Source organism: Lissotriton vulgaris, chromosome 1_1 (assembly GCF_964263255.1).
Source record: "Lissotriton vulgaris chromosome 1_1, aLisVul1.2, whole genome shotgun sequence".
Classification (NCBI taxonomy): Eukaryota; Metazoa; Chordata; class Amphibia; order Caudata; family Salamandridae; genus Lissotriton; species Lissotriton vulgaris.
The window spans coordinates 1,744,573,335-1,744,589,164 of record NC_141685.1 but is presented as its reverse complement, the minus strand read 5'-3'; the positions used below and the strand labels follow the sequence as shown (position 1 = coordinate 1,744,589,164).

General features: G+C 45.4%; 1 protein-coding gene across 1 annotated transcript in view; it reads left to right on the top strand.

Annotated features, from left to right (window-relative positions):
• Positions 1-15,830, top strand: part of WIF1 (Wnt inhibitory factor 1) — a 289,485-nt gene that overhangs the window by 190,652 nt on the left and 83,003 nt on the right. The window contains exons 4-5 of the mRNA XM_086919031.1: positions 5,712-5,852; positions 13,318-13,413. Of these exons, the coding sequence (XP_086775157.1) occupies positions 5,712-5,852; positions 13,318-13,413 (237 nt within the window). The remainder of the gene's footprint in view (positions 1-5,711; positions 5,853-13,317; positions 13,414-15,830) is intronic.

Below are 15,830 nucleotides of genomic sequence, written 5' to 3'. Positions count from 1 at the left end.
TGCGCCTGCCATTCCCTCCTACCTTTAGCCACACGGTGAACCGGAGAGTCAGGGAGGGGGGGTGCGAACGGTCGGCCTCCACGTCTACTATTGAATTGAAATCCCCTCCGAGCAGGAGGGGCCCAGAGAAGAAGTGGGCCAACGAGCCCGATAACCCGGAGAGGAAGGCGAGCTGGTCCACATTAGGCGCATAAACACAGCAAACGTTCAGGTCCCTCCCCCCCAGTGTGCCTGAGATGGTTACGTAGCAGCCCTCCGGGTCCACCACGGATTTTGTAACCTGGAATGGAACCCCAGCCCTGATCCAAATCAGCGCCCCCCTGGCATACGCTGAATACGAAGTGCAGAAGACCTGCCCCCTCCATCTACGCTGTAGCGCCGCCCCTTCCGCCTTGTTGAGATGGGTCTCCTGCAGCAGCGCCATTTGCACCCCTCTACGCACTAAATAAGCGTGGACTTTGTGGCGTCTAGACATAGTGTGAAGCCCTCGTACGTTCCAAGTAATGCATTTCACATTAGCAACATCAGCCATTGTCCCATAGCGTTCGTTCCGAGTCTCTCCACCTCGGTCCCAACAAAGAAAGTGCAACAATCAACCCAACACTGATGGCAGCCATTTTCCCCAACCAAAAAACCACAACCCCCGGTCGGAACAAACCCCTGCCCACCCTCCCCAGAACAGGACCCAAATAGTACCATCTAGTTCCCATCCAAACCATATCCCTAACAATCCCAAAATCCCCGACTAATCCTGCGGTCGCCACCGCAGGAGGGCCTTAAGGGCTAGGTGCGGGCTGGGTGCCGGTAATGGGCCCTCGACTCCCGGACTACCGAGACTAAAAGTGAGCCCAAAACAAAAGCTATGTCACGGGCAGGGCACCCCTTCCCTCATCACACCGGAGTCCGTGGGCAATCGCCAACCCTTGCCACCCCCGCTGCAGACCCCCACCCAAATGGAAGTAGCTCACCCCATCACCCCTGTCCATCCAAAAGGTCCTCAACCGAGTTGGGAGTGATCACCGGCATGTGGACACTGTCAGTCACCGATTCCTCCGAGTCCGTTGGCGCCCCCTCTTCTCCAGGGTCCGTTTCCTCAATAATGGGGCCTCCTCGCGAACCAGACATCGTAGTCAACATCTCCAACACTCCCTTCCGTTCCGCTGATGTCTCCACGGTCGAGGGTCTGCCCGTCTGGCCACGGCGACTCCGAAGTCTGCTGGACCGCCGTCGCTGTCCAGGTTCTGTTGTCAGCTGAGATGACGAGCTGAAACCATCTTTACCAGCCCTATAGAGTTCGAGCCAGTTGCAGACGTCCTCCGGGGAATCAAAGAACTGAGTCTTGTCATCAACGATTATGCAGAGCCTTGCGGGAAACAGGAGCGAGTATTGGATGCCCTCGCTCCGGAGCTCGCGCTTGATCGCCAGGAAAGAGGACCGTCTGCGCTGGGTCTCAAACGTGTAGTCCGGAAAAATGTTCACCTGGCTATTCTCCACCTTGTAAGGGCCATTATGTCTGGCGGCATTGAGGATGAGATCTCTGTCCCTAAAATGTAGCAAGCGTGCCACCACCGGCCGTGGGGCGCGGCCCTGCTGCGGCGGCCTCGCTGGCACCCTGTGTGCTCGCTCCAGAGTGTAGAAGGAGGATAGGCCTTCTGGCGCCACCGTGTCCCGGAGCCAGGCCTCCAAGTAGGCCACCATATCGCCATCTTCAATCTTTTCTGGCAGGCCCACCACACGAATGTTGTTTCGCCTATTACGCCCCTCCGCATCCTCCGCTCGCCGCTCCAGGGCCTCAATCCTGGATAGGGCATCCTTCATCGTCGTGGCCAGGGTCTTCTGCGCGGGCTCTAAGGTCTTCATCGAGCCCTCCACTTCCTTGCCCCTATCAGAAAGCTTGCCATGGTCCGCTCTAAGGTGGCCCAAGCTCGTCGCAACCTGGGCAATGTCCTGCTGGAGGGCCGAGCGCGTGGTCGCTATCGCCTCCAGGACCCGGTCAAATTGTTGTTGCAAGTGAGAGCCTCCAGAGCTCTCCGGGTCCCCACGATCATCTTTGTCCGGTGCCTCCGAATCCGAGGCAGCTGGAGTGGTTCCTTTGGGTCCTCTCGGTTTTCCCATGGAGCTGGAGTCCCACGGTGGAAAGTCAGTCAGAGGCGCCACCGAGTACGGGCGTCCACTCTGTTCATCCCGGCAAATTGTCGTGGAGCCGAGGGTCGCCGATCTCTGTCTCCAGGGCCTGTTGGTCTTCCGCAACCCCGGGCCGCGCCACCACCGTGTCGTCGGAGGGCACCGAGAAGGAGGCGGGGACAAACGGCGCCAGGTCTGGTAGGCCCGCTTGGCCGATGAGGATCTAGAACGAGAGTCACCAACGCCGCCGGAGACTTTGTGGCGCCAAGGCGCCGTGCTGCCCATGGAGTCCAGTCACTCGGCGGGGTGCAGCCGGGTGCGGCACTGGGGGTCGGTTCCACACACAGGGTCGCCAGACGTCCGTGTTTCAAAGTCAACGATAGCCCGGACCTCAGACCGTCCGGGATCGGTCACCGTGCTCAGATACTGGGTAAAGCAACACCCAGACCATCATATCATAGGGAGATAGGAGGCGGAGGGTGCGCCGTGCCCAACGATGTTCCTCCGGATTAAGGGTCCCGGGCAAGGCGTCGAGAAGGTCCGGGCGCCATCTTGGGTCGCACTCCGCTGGTCCCCAAACTTCGATTTTCCGTCGGATCAACCAATTTTCAAGTTTCACCGGGTGTCCCAGTGGGTTCCAATCAGTCCGATCATCGGTTTGCGGGGACTAGGGTGCCCCATGGACTCCGATCTGCAGGATCAATGCGGGCTCAGTCCCGGAGCCGAGCTCTCAGGCGACCATCGCCATCGGCGTCCAAGCCACGCCCCCCTAGGTTCGTTCACTTGTTGTATGTAGTCGAAAGGATTTTTCCAGCAGTGTGAAAAATTCCTGGTTATTTGCCGGCAAACAGTAGTGTGACTAGAAGAGTTACACAGTGCATTTGGCAACTACAGCATGTGTCATGGGTGAATATTATGCTGCCTGGGCTACACAGTTCCGATCTCAGACTCTTCACATGAATGTAAAATAGTCTAATCCCCTACATGCATGTAGAGGATAACTCCAGTGTGGTGATGGGTTATTTTCCTGCTAGTTCCGACACAGAATTATTTCTACTGTGTTTTTATCATAGTGAAGAGCCCGCCAGCCAGCAGGTCAGCATAGTATATGGTTGTCACTCCCACTGTGCGCTCTATTGTGAAATCCCTGTCTGCTCAGCAGGGACTGACACCTTCAAAGCAAGCACTAGTGCCATGGTTTCTCTGAAGGCGCAAGAATATGCTGAAAGGTCCCCAAGTTGTTTTAGTTCGACTCAGCAAATATTTTAGTTTTTTTTAACAGCCTGCTGGTGCCGGCATTTACTTTTGCAAAACAAAAAAGCGTGCAGGAGTTTTCATCCTACTAATCAGAGACCAGAAATCCTAGCCCATATTAAAGGATTTCTAAAAAATGCGCAGTGTGATTGATAAATAAAAATGTGAAAAAATGATGGTGTTTCGCAAATGGAGATGTGGCAGATTCCGTTGGGAAGCAAGAACTTTCTAATGTTAAAAACAGTGCCAGCGCCATCTAGTTTGAAATATATATTTTTTGCTTTAAATCCCATATTCCGAGAGTTTTCTGATTATGGAAATATCAAATTTAACGTAGGTTGATTGGGTTGAAAAAACATAAAAACAATAGCACAACCGGGGATTGTCTCTAGAAACAAGGACACAGTAATCTTTATGCAAATTGGGTGGATTAACTGAGATATCTGAATTCATTCTCAGCCTTCGGGATTAAACTCCTAGTTAACATCCCATTGCAATGACTTTCCCATTGATTTATTACCTAGCCTCTTGTCCACTTTGCCTTTTTGAGACTCATTTACTACCGTAGGCCTTTGGTATGATGTGCTCTGCGATAACATCTGGCAGAGAGGCAATGTTTCAGAAGAGATCATTGCAACACTGGATGAATTTGTAGTGATGAGAAGAGGTACAACTGGGCTGCAACAGAGGTTTCCACCTTTCTATTACATAGGGCCCAGGGTGGCAAGGAGTCAGTTTCCTAAAATACCTTTTATTATTTATATTGGTTGAAAACCCTCATGCGCTGCTGTGGCTGGGTACTATGGAGCTAGTATTCCATGCTAATTGATAAATATATTGAGATCTTTATTTGCTTTATGTAATAGCTTGCTCGTCTGCAGATACCCTCGGGTTATGCATTTAGATGAGTTCTGTAGATTCTGGATTTACTGAAGGATTGGGTAGGCAAACTGGCACCCTATATGGCTGAAAATTATGAGATCAACAGAATGGAACAGCCAAGTGGATTAATGTTGTACTTTGTTCTCTAGATCAGAGGCCTACTGAAACAAGACACCAGTGTCTTGTTGAGAGACCACGCACCAATATCTTTAGTTGCTCCTGTCATACCCTTGGGACTTTTTTATCTCTAGATCTCCTTGGGAGACAATGTAATTTTCAGAAACTTGGAGACCACTACATAGCTCAGGAGTCGCTCCTGAAGCACACACCTCCAGAAAGGCCTGTAGTAACTCCAGTAATGGATATGTGGTTTGGCTTGTGGACTCCAAGAGGCGTAGTGGTGCCAAAGGGAATATGAGGGTTCGCAGCAACATACAGTTTAGGGAGAGGAAAAACATGATCACCCCTCTTCACCATACTCTCTTTGCCATTCTCCTTTAAAAAAAAGGGTCTGACCAATTTAAATATGAGGAAGCTTCAATATATGCACCCGCAGTGAATGTAGGAAATGAGACATCAGAAGAAAGCTGGACCAGAAAGGTTGTAATTCACAGAAGAGAAAGAAACAAGGATGTAAAAGAGCAGGATGTGTCAAACATGTAGGTATCAATATTTAGATGTCCAAGAATGAATCAGGATTGAAAGACTTGGGCAATGGGTCTGCTTGATAGAACCGGAAAGCAAACAACAAGGTCCTGGCTGATGTGCGGTGTGTTTATCTCCATTTTTCATTAGAGCCTTACCCATAGTGACGCTAGTAGCCATTGGGGACTGGACGAAAATGACAGGCTCCATATGGGGACATGGCAAACACCACCATGAGTGGAGAGAAAGGCCTCAGCTCCATCTTGGATTGAGAGGAATTGGCAGGTCCCATCATGCATTTAAATGTGGCAGTTTCCTTCCCCATTTTCTGTCTCCCTATGGTAGAAACCTCCAAGCCAGAAATATCTGTGGTAAGGGCAATCTCCCCATGGAAAGGTTTGACACTCCGCTTGTGTCATGCTCAGAGGCTGGTGATTCTGCTGAATGTGGCGTCTCACAGTTTTCCATTTAATTGTATCCGTCACCACTCTTCCTTCCCTACCCAAATTTTAAGTCCTTTCGTTCTGTTGAGCAGATGCTTGCTTTATGGAAGTCCTTGTTGCTTTTGGTATCATAATCTAAGGTGTAAGGAGCTACAAACCAGAAATTTAGCATGGCTGTGTCATCACTCTATACTTAAAGATTTCATGTTCGCATTTTCTCATATTGTAAATCTGATAGGAAAATCTAATTTTTTTAAGAATTTCAGATAGATTGTATTCTGTTTAAAACCAAAATATGGTATTTTGCAGCATCTCAAGATGTGAAATGCACTGTTGTTTAATTTTTAAAATATGTTTTTTTAGTTGTACAGATTGGATTTCCATGTCTCGGGGAAGAAGATGGAGTGGCAGCTTTTGAAGTCATTATCATCATTATGAACACGGAAGGAAACATAATTCTCCAAACACCACAACATGCAATTTTCTTTAAAACATGCCAGCAAGGTAACTGCCACGAAAACAGTTTGTGATTACCAGCCACATCTTGTTGAGTGTAAATGAAGGTACCACAATCACGATGAATGGACCTTCCACAATGTTGCAAACACTTCTATACCATTTACGTTCCCCCATTATTTTTTTAATTTTCAAAAAGGTTTTTGGGGCTGATTTGAGGAGGAAATACAGTGGGTATTATTTACCTGCTGTTATTTTCAGTATTTACTCAGTAAAGTCACCATAGGGTGAATCCCTTCCTTTGACTAACACAACAACATTATTATCTGGACTATGTGGATATTCCTTCCACCAGAAGATTCTCCATCGACTCAGCATCCTCCAACTGAAGATTTTGCACTCGTTCAATGAATCAGAGTAATCCCCTTTTCTGTCCAACTTTAAATCAGTTCCTTAGTCTACCAGCAATGAAAGCCAAGTAATATTTTCAGGTAGTCAGAGTAAGAAGAGATGTAGTCACGACATGCATGAATGATTAAATTAATCTCATCAACTGGTTATTGCTCAGTCTCATTCCAGTCCATCATTCTCCACCCTCTATGCCACACTAGACAGAGATCAGCCGTATACAAACTTGATCTGGTCCAGCTCCAGTAGGAACAATCCAGCCTGATTGCCAAACCAGGTCCAAACCAATTAAAAACACAGGCAACCCCAGACTGATTTCAGCCTACTTAGGCCTCATTAGTGAGCTATTGCTTGAACACGAGGTCTACATGATGGAAGAAATGCTTGAGTTAATCACAGCAACTGGCGATTGTGCTCGTCCTAGGCTAATTGCATGTGACTAATTCCTTTCTGAAGTGCATGGTGAGCAAAACAAATTATGGTCCTGCGATGCGGCCGGATAATTACGAAAGGCTAGCATTATTTACAGGTATCACTTTTTTGTTTTCCTCAGTTTCTTTCTTCTGAGCCACGGTGTTTGGAATGATGCGGATGTTTCCTTCATAAACTTTGCTTGAAAAACCAATGGGGTACAGTAATTATTGCATCTCTTGAAATCTGACTCATGTGCAATCTCTCTCTTGTGCCCAAATTGGGATTTTAGGCCCCTTTGGAATAAGGGTCTTGAGAGTGTTTCGACCTGAAAGCTGCCTCTAACCACAGACTAATAGAAGATTTTAATTCTTTCCTGATCGTGTTACATTGTGGATGTGCATTCAGCTTCTGGGCCCATTTTTCATTGCATATTTCCTCCTACCCCCTCCTGCTCCTCTTCCTGACCATTACATTGAAAGAACAACCCACAACTTCTTCTCCTGAGGATGTAACATTTATCTTTTCATTTTGAATAATTTTTTTAATGTTTTGTGAAATTCCATGGCTAGGCATATTTTGAGCTACTTTTAGTAGGATACATACCTGCTTTGGGCTTTTTTGCAACTTTGGATGTCCACCGTCTGAAGCCGATGCTCTGAATTCCACCTCGCATTGCCAGAATAGTCCTGTGTGAGCCGCCCGTCAGAGTCCCATTTGTTTGACCCAACAGGTTACAGACAAGTAATATTGCATGAACATGTATAGCTTTTAGGCATAATTAAAAGGCATGCTGCGATATCACGCAGATGCTTAAGGCAATACTTATCTAAGAAATATTAACTCTGCATTCCTATTTCTGCGTGGACGTGCACCACTTGTAATGAAATTCACTAACAACAGTTGTCAGGATTTGCGCAGACGTGCACTGCTCATTAAGCCCACAGTGAAAGTAACTCATTGTACTAACCCTTCCACTACTAATGCATGTCGCGGATGCGCACCGCTGGTTGCTCATTGTATGCATATAATTCCTGAACCAGTTAGCCCAACAGTAGATACATTGCGCAGAATGCACACTGCTTATCTTGGACCGTAGAACTTGCTCCTTGCTGGTTAATGTTATGTATGGCTAACCTTCCCGTCCCTTATTGATGCCACGATTATACAATCTAGCTGCTGGTGGCCATCTTAGTTTGAGCACCTTATGTGACGGCCATTTATGGTCGGTCGCGCTGGCTACTCCCTACGAGCGGAGGCCATCTTGGAGCTGGGCTATTCTCTACGTTGGGTGGTGAAGAGATTTTACGTGTTTAATCCATCTTCTACGCTTTCGTTGAAATACAGTCCCTCGTGTGCACTTAAGCGCTTGCTTTTTAAATAATATGAAAAAACAAATTGTTCAGGGAAACAAAGCTCAGTGAGAGACGTGGAAGCTCACAAGCTTATATACTGCCTCCCCATTGTATTAACATGTGGATTTCTAATTCCTTTTTACCGTGCTTATTGGTTCAGTGAGCTGCACAAATGACCTGGTGATATGATACATTTTTCTGTGTCCACTTCATTGGTCGTCAGGTTTGGTATTTTTCTCTGGGGCTGGTGAGATGCAGACCTTTTAGACCCTTTCCACAGCGTGTAGCCGTTTTGATTTCCATAGATTAATCTTGCACAGGCGCAATTTTGGGTGCAACCCTCATTAGCACAATTCTTCTATTACCCTCAAGTTGGTGATTTTGAGGTATGGCATTGCCCTCTGATCCATTTAGAGCCAGAGTTGTGCACCAGTGAGATGACCTGCTGTTGGGAGTTCTGAGCTTGAGGAATGTGCTTTACACTGAGCAGGACCAGCAGAATAGTTACCTCCCCTGCCTGGTCCATCTTGACCACTGTAGCTGAAATTCTCAAATGTCCTAATATTGAGTGACTTCAACATCCAAATACCTTTTTTCAAACACACATCCTGTTTGGCGCCAGGTGTGACAGTTATTTTTAAAAGCATGTAAGTGAGCCGCTCGCAAGTTCGAATAAACCTTAAAGTAAGCGAGGAAATAAAAGCAATGTGCTTTTTATGGTTCACCACCGTCTTCTTTGTAGCACTCTAGTCACTCACTTAAGGCAGTTGGCGTGAATGTGTATATTTTTTCTTTCTATGCTCCATTGTTTTTAGGCACGATCAGATTGTGCCACAGTTGTAAAACTAAGGGCCATATGTATGAACACATTTTCCCATAGACACAGAATGGGTAAAACTCTTTGATACATCTGGCCCTAAATTTCTTATTGCTGCCCCCACTTGCCTTTTTAGTTGGCTGCAGAGTCATATTGCATTGTGCGTGTCAGTAAATCAAACCTGCCTCTTGCGCAGCAAATCCTCAATAGTTTTTTTAAGACTTAAGCCTTATTTAAGTTCAGAAAGAAGTTTATTGAGAAAAAACAAAGTAACAATACAAAGGACAATAGAACAGCAAATAATCACATAAGTGAAACTAAAACTAAGAATCAAAATTATTGGATGTATGAGTCAGTTTAACATAGCTTGTAAGAGAAAAAAATGACAGGGGCATGCAAATTGATCAGTGCAAATAAAAGGTTAAAATTCATATAAAATACTTAATACAGAATACAAAAGAAGCCTTTTTTTTTTGGAAAACCTTTATTGGTACTTCAACCAGTTACAAATATGGGCCTACAACCACCAGGGCCGGCCGCTAAACAGTTTCATCACAGCAAGTCAGTTAGGACACGACTCGGCAGCCCGGGATGCGAATGTACCACAAATTCAATTAAAACTGGCTATTAAGCATACCAGGAAACTGGAAAATATAGAATAAAAAACATTAAGCCTTTTTTAATGTATTTTTATTCTATATTTCGGTGAGATGTGGCAACAAAATCCTGTTCACGTTTGTAGCTCCTGTCCTGTGAGTTTAGCTTTGCCAACTGCCTTTCTGCATAACTGACAGGCTCCATGACTTTCTATTTTTCTTACATATAGTTAGAACACAGTTTTCATTTGCTTTAAGTGACTGTTCTTGTGTGTTTTGCTGCTGGAGTTGGCATACCACTGGTGTACCAGCGGATATCATCAGCAGGCCTGGACCCATGGGAGTTTTCATGCCGTCATCAGTGGGTTGCATGACATTACATCAGCTATCTATCTGTTATCCTGCAGGGTGAGATTTGAAGAAACGTAAATTAGATGGCAAACCTAATCCTGCAAGTCAAAGAGATAAGTTTTAGACTACCCACTTGGTCACGTTTCTCATCCTTTAGCCTCCTTTATTTTAGGTCTAGTAAGAGCACTTCATTTCCATAGCAGTCATTGTAATAAGGTAGAAAATCCATTAGAACAGTTTATTACAGGCATTAAATCCCACCAATAATATTAGTGGCACAGGGCATTTATTAACTCTCTAGTGGTACACAGTGCTTGGTTCTTTCATAGTAGAGCCCTGCCTAGTCCACTATGGTCCTCTTACTGGCCCTCTGGCATACTCCTCCTTACTGAAAGGAGCAATTCCCCATTCCCAGGCCCGTCCCAGGGTGGGATGGGTGGCACCTTATCCTTCAGAAGACTTATTTACTCATGTGCCTGGAATTTGACATACACTTTTTATTGTGTGGGTAGGTTATTTTTATTTTTTTAAGGGATGCAATTTGGGCCTGATATAACCTAAGACATATTCTGGAATTACGCTATAATTGAGCTACCCAGGATAATAGGCTGCATGGCTAAACACTTATAAGGTCCCAAAAGGGACACCTATTGGTTATGCAATGCTTGTTAAATGTGGTTCAACCGTACAACAGTCTAAGCGTTTTTCACTTGCACGTCACATAAGAGTATGCAGACTTTAGACTGAGCCTAGTGGGATCAGTAAAATGCAGTGTGAAAATAAGAACACTTTAGAAAGCCATAAGTTTGTATAAGTTCACACATATTTCACACTTACAACCTACATCTCCGTGGTCCTGTGAATATGAGAAAGTTTGGAAAGATCACAAACACTTCAGTTTTGATATGATGTGTAGCAAGGGCTGGCATGTAAGTGTAAAACATTAATATTGAATAAGATTATTATAATCATATAGTAAATGTAAAATTCTGTAATTGTCATAACAGTATGCAAGTTTGCTGTCTTCATTGCCTATCGTCTGCACGTGAAGACACAGGAAAACGGGTGTAAGTCACAAGCGAGACCTATTGGCTATGCCAATGCTTGTGTACAGAAGGCAATAGTAGTGTAAGCGGTCCTTCCCTGCTAAACCATTACAGTATGGCAGCAGGATTGCAGGCTTCCATCGCTCACAGAACACGTACAGTTACGCATCACTAGCATGTAGGCTATACACAGATTTCTGGAGCGGGTGCTTAATCCAATGCGGTGAGTGTACAGATGGCTGCGTACATGAATAGGCGAGTGCTGCCACCACTCTTGCTCTGGTATCTTTTTCACATTTCCAGCTCTCCAGACACAACTCCTCCAGTACCTGAAGTTTTTGCTGTAACTCCTCTTGCTATCATTTCCTGCAGTCTAATGTAGGCTCTGTCTTCTGAGGGAGTTTGTTGTTTACTTTTCTTTCTCCGACTTCAAAGTGAGAGGATTTATGTGACAATCTGACCGTGTGCGGCAAAGGAAAGGTCTTATTCCTAGCACACAACAAAATGTAACCATCTGTAAATGAACTGTCCAAATAGTTCAGAATCTATCAGAATTAGTAAAGGATAAATTAGCCACTTTTTTTATAATTGTGAAGTGTGGCGGAAACAAATATTTTAGTACCATCGAAACAAATCAATCAAACTAGGTGACGCTATTTCCCCACATTATCGTTTATGCAATGTACAGTTATTATACCATTAAAATAGTATGTGCAAATTTAATGGTCATTTCAGTTGAAAATGTGTTGTCTGTGTTGGCAGTGCGCTACCACATCTGGCATACTTCACTTTACACAACTCACACAATATATAGGGTAGCATTATTAGAAAAGAGAGGAATGTGTAAAATTGCCAAGAAATGAATAGGGCACAACAAAGTTGCGGACGAAAACCCTCACTCACCCGAGGGTGACATGCTTCGTCATTGGGTTCCTCCAACACACTGGGACCGCAAGGTACCCCGTGTGGGCTCAGAGTAAAAAAGGAGCACCGGAGCGGTATTCGAGAGAAACCGATGAGGTGAGGGACTCTATAGATGGTTGAGTTGGATTAAACAATTTTTTCGTTGAGAGCCTTCTGACCACTGACACTTATGGACTTTTGGTCAAGTATTGAGGCTTAGATGCCATCCATTGCATCATTTAGCGCTGGGACGCTCTCGGGCAGCCATGCGCTCTATAAATTTCCAAAATAAAAACACTATTATTATTTTTATGCACTTTAAATAGCAGAGTGACTGATAAATACAGGTCCTGATGAATGCCTGGAACTTGATTGTCACTAGGGCAGAAACATGCTGACCACCAGATAAGGTATATATCCATAACCCTACAATTCACTTGCTTTTTAATTACTACCACATAGGAAGGAAGAAAAAAGTTGTTACCCCTATGTAGGTAGGTTCGAATTCACTTTTTAATTTAATTTTTGCACTTTGTCCCTCCTCGCCACTTTGAGTTGGTAGATCCAACATGTGCTCTGCACTCCTGCTCCTTCCCTCTTGGGTAAGTTGTAGCCCACACGGGTTACCTTGTGGTCCCCTTGTGTTTGGAGGAACCCAAAGATGAAGCATGTCACCCTCGGGTGAGTGAGGGTTTTCGTCCACAACTTTGTTGTTCCCTATTCTTTTCTTGTTCATTTTACACATTCCTCTCTTTCCTAATAGTGCTACCCTATATATTGTGTGAGTTGTATGATCATGGAAGTAATATAGGTTAGAATCTCTATATTGTAACATAGTCTTCTTACAAACCCTTCTGCGCGAGATACATACTTTACTTTACACCACTCCATTCCACAACACTCTAATCCACTACACTCTACTCCACTCTATGACACTCTACTCCACCCTAGACCACTTTAGTCAATGCCACTGTACGACACTCTACTCTATGAGACTCCACTCGACTCTGCAACACTCTCCTCCACTCTAAGCTACTCCACTCTACAACATTATACTCCACTCTACGTCCCTCCATCTTATGACACTTTACTCCACTCTATGTTACTCCACTCTACTCTACGTTACTCCACTCTGTCGGACTTTACTCCACTTTATGTTTTGCCACTTCACTCTGTGATTGTTAGTAATTGTGTTTGTACTGTTATTGGCAGCACTGGCAGAGGCAATAGGTGGTGCAAGCTGCAGTAACCACCTGACAGGGGCCTTTGCCACTAATTAATATTTTTAAAAAATCAATTAAGCATTCAAGAGACCTGCTTAGTGGGCTCCTTGCCAGTATCCCTCCCCAAGGCCTCCGACATCTGCAGTAGGCCATAACTCTAGTGTCATACAAAATGCAAGTTTATTGTGGCTAGAGTGAGGGGATGGAGTTGTCATGCTTAAGATTGGAAAGTTAAAATGTGAATGGTGAAAATATCTGGGACCATTATTGTAGAATGCACAGGTCGTCATCATTTTCCTCATGACACTTCAGATGTCTTGCCAGGGCCCACAAATGCGCTAGCTGGCTGCTGTAGGATTCTGCACTCTCCTAATTAAAATTTCTGCATTTCTTCTATTTACAGCAAAGTGCCCCGGTGGGTGTAGAAATGGAGGCTTCTGCAACAACAGGCACGTGTGCGAGTGTCCTGATGGATTCTATGGCCCCCACTGTGAGAAAGGTAATGCACTGTATGTTATTGAATTGTTTTCTACAGTGCTAAATAGAGTGGAAGGCAGGATAGTGCTGTACACTTAAAATTCAAACACAAACTCTAAAGATCCAGAGGTAGTTTATTTTGTATAACGCCTATCCAAGAGGCATGGTCAGCAATCTTTTCTAGCATGATCACAAGCCACAAATGCAGCGATCATAGTACAGTTTTCAGTTGTTTGTCCTTGTCAGGAGTAGGAGGTAAAGAATTTGAGTTAATGGTAATATCCAACCGGGGGAATCCCTGGTTTATGGTCTTTTGAAACATGGGGTGAGCAGCCTAAAATGTGCTATATTACTTGTGCTATGATAACCACCTGAAAGCTGCATTATCAGCATTGTAAATGTCTATTTTATGGCAATATTTAGTCTTGCTTTCAACAAAAGCCTGTTTGTGCTCACAATTTGAGGGTGATGAATTCATAGCTACCAAACCCGACAATCAAGCATGCTGCAACATGAGGCACTCACTTTTTGTTTTTGTGTAGTGTGCCTCTCCCACTAGGTGAGCTCAAAGCATGCTAGGATGGTGCAGCAGTTTGATTCCGTGTAGATGAGTGTGTTTGTGGTGGGCAATGTGTTTGGGATTGAAAAGTGATGGATGTTGTGGTTTTCCTGGTAAATGGACTCTCCTGATGTCTGAATACAAAAAATGGGTGCCGTAGCCTGTCCTGGTGAGAGTTTCATTGTCTCTGTGCCTCAATATGTGCTCAGTGTCTCCCTGATCAGTCAGACTTGTGTGCCTTCCTGTTCCAGTTTGCATATGATCATCAGGATTTGTGGCCCAATGTCTACCTATCCTAATTGCATCTCAGAGCCTGCCTTCAACCGTGTGTGTATGTGTCATTGCCTCTATGTTCCAGTTAGTTTGTGCCTTTCCCAGGTTATACTAGTATCTTGTCTTGGGTGGCCAGTTACAACTATAGTATTTGACCACAATCGCAACACAACATTGGCTTTGGTCACAGCATAGAATTTGGTTAAAGCTCAAATGTGACATAATCTGGCGATGTAGCCTACAGGATGACCATAACGATGTGATGATATAATCATCCGTCAGCTACCCCTGATATCTGACAGGTGAGATATCCTGTGCATTGGCACTGCTTGACTCAACAAGAAAATCCTTGGATCTAACAGGAAAAAGTAAACGGACAGAGACACTAACAAAGTCACACAGACCTGCTATACTCCTGAGGCGGAAGCCGGGAGCACCTGATCCCTGTTTTTAAAAATTATTATCACTTGTGTCACGTATTACTCTGTACCTTTTTAAAAACTCACGCTGCTCCCAGGCAGTTGATAGAATCTTTGTGGGCACTCGAGCGCACCGCACAGCGGATCTTAGCGCTGTTAGCGGAGCCCAGGCACCACATTCATTTTCAATCGCCATTGCCGGCGAGGAAAGAGGCCACGCCCACTCCGAGGCCACGCCCCCGACCTAACCAGTATAAAACACTGGATAACGAGTGTTTACATTGGAACCTGCTATACTCCTGAGGCGGAAGCCGGGAGCACCTGATCCCTGTTTTTAAAAATTATTATCACTTGTGTCACGTATTACTCTGTACCTTTTTAAAAACTCACGCTGCTCCCAGGCAGTTGATAGAATCTCTGTGGGCACTCGAGCGCACCGCACAGCGGATCTTAGCGCTGTTAGCGGAGCCCAGGCACCACATTCATTTTCAATCGCCATTGCCGGCGAGGAAAGAGGCCACGCCCACTCCGAGGCCACGCCCCCCGACCTAACCAGTATAAAACACTGGATAACGAGTGTTTACATTGGAACCTGCTATACTCCTGAGGCGGAAGCCGGGAGCACCTGATCCCTGTTTTTAAAAATTATTATCACTTGTGTCACGTATTACTCTGTACCTTTTTAAAAACTCACGCTGCTCCCAGGCAGTTGATAGAATCTCTGTGGGCACTCGAGCGCACCGCACAGCGGATCTTAGCGCTGTTAGCGGAGCCCAGGCACCACATTCATTTTCAATCGCCATTGCCGGCGAGGAAAGAGGCCACGCCCACTCCGAGGCCACGCCCCCCGACCTAACCAGTATAAAACACTGGATAACGAGTGTTTACATTGGAACCTGCTATACTCCTGAGGCGGAAGCCGGGAGCACCTGATCCCTGTTTTTAAAAATTATTATCACTTGTGTCACGTATTACTCTGTACCTTTTTAAAAACTCACGCTGCTCCCAGGCAGTTGATAGAATCTTTGTGGGCACTCGAGCGCACCGCACAGCGGATCTTAGCGCTGTTAGCAGAGCCCAGGCACCACATTCATTTTCAATCGCCATTGCCGGCGAGGAAAGAGGCCACGCCCACTCCGAGGCCACGCCCCCCGACCTAACCAGTATAAAACACTGGATAACGAGTGT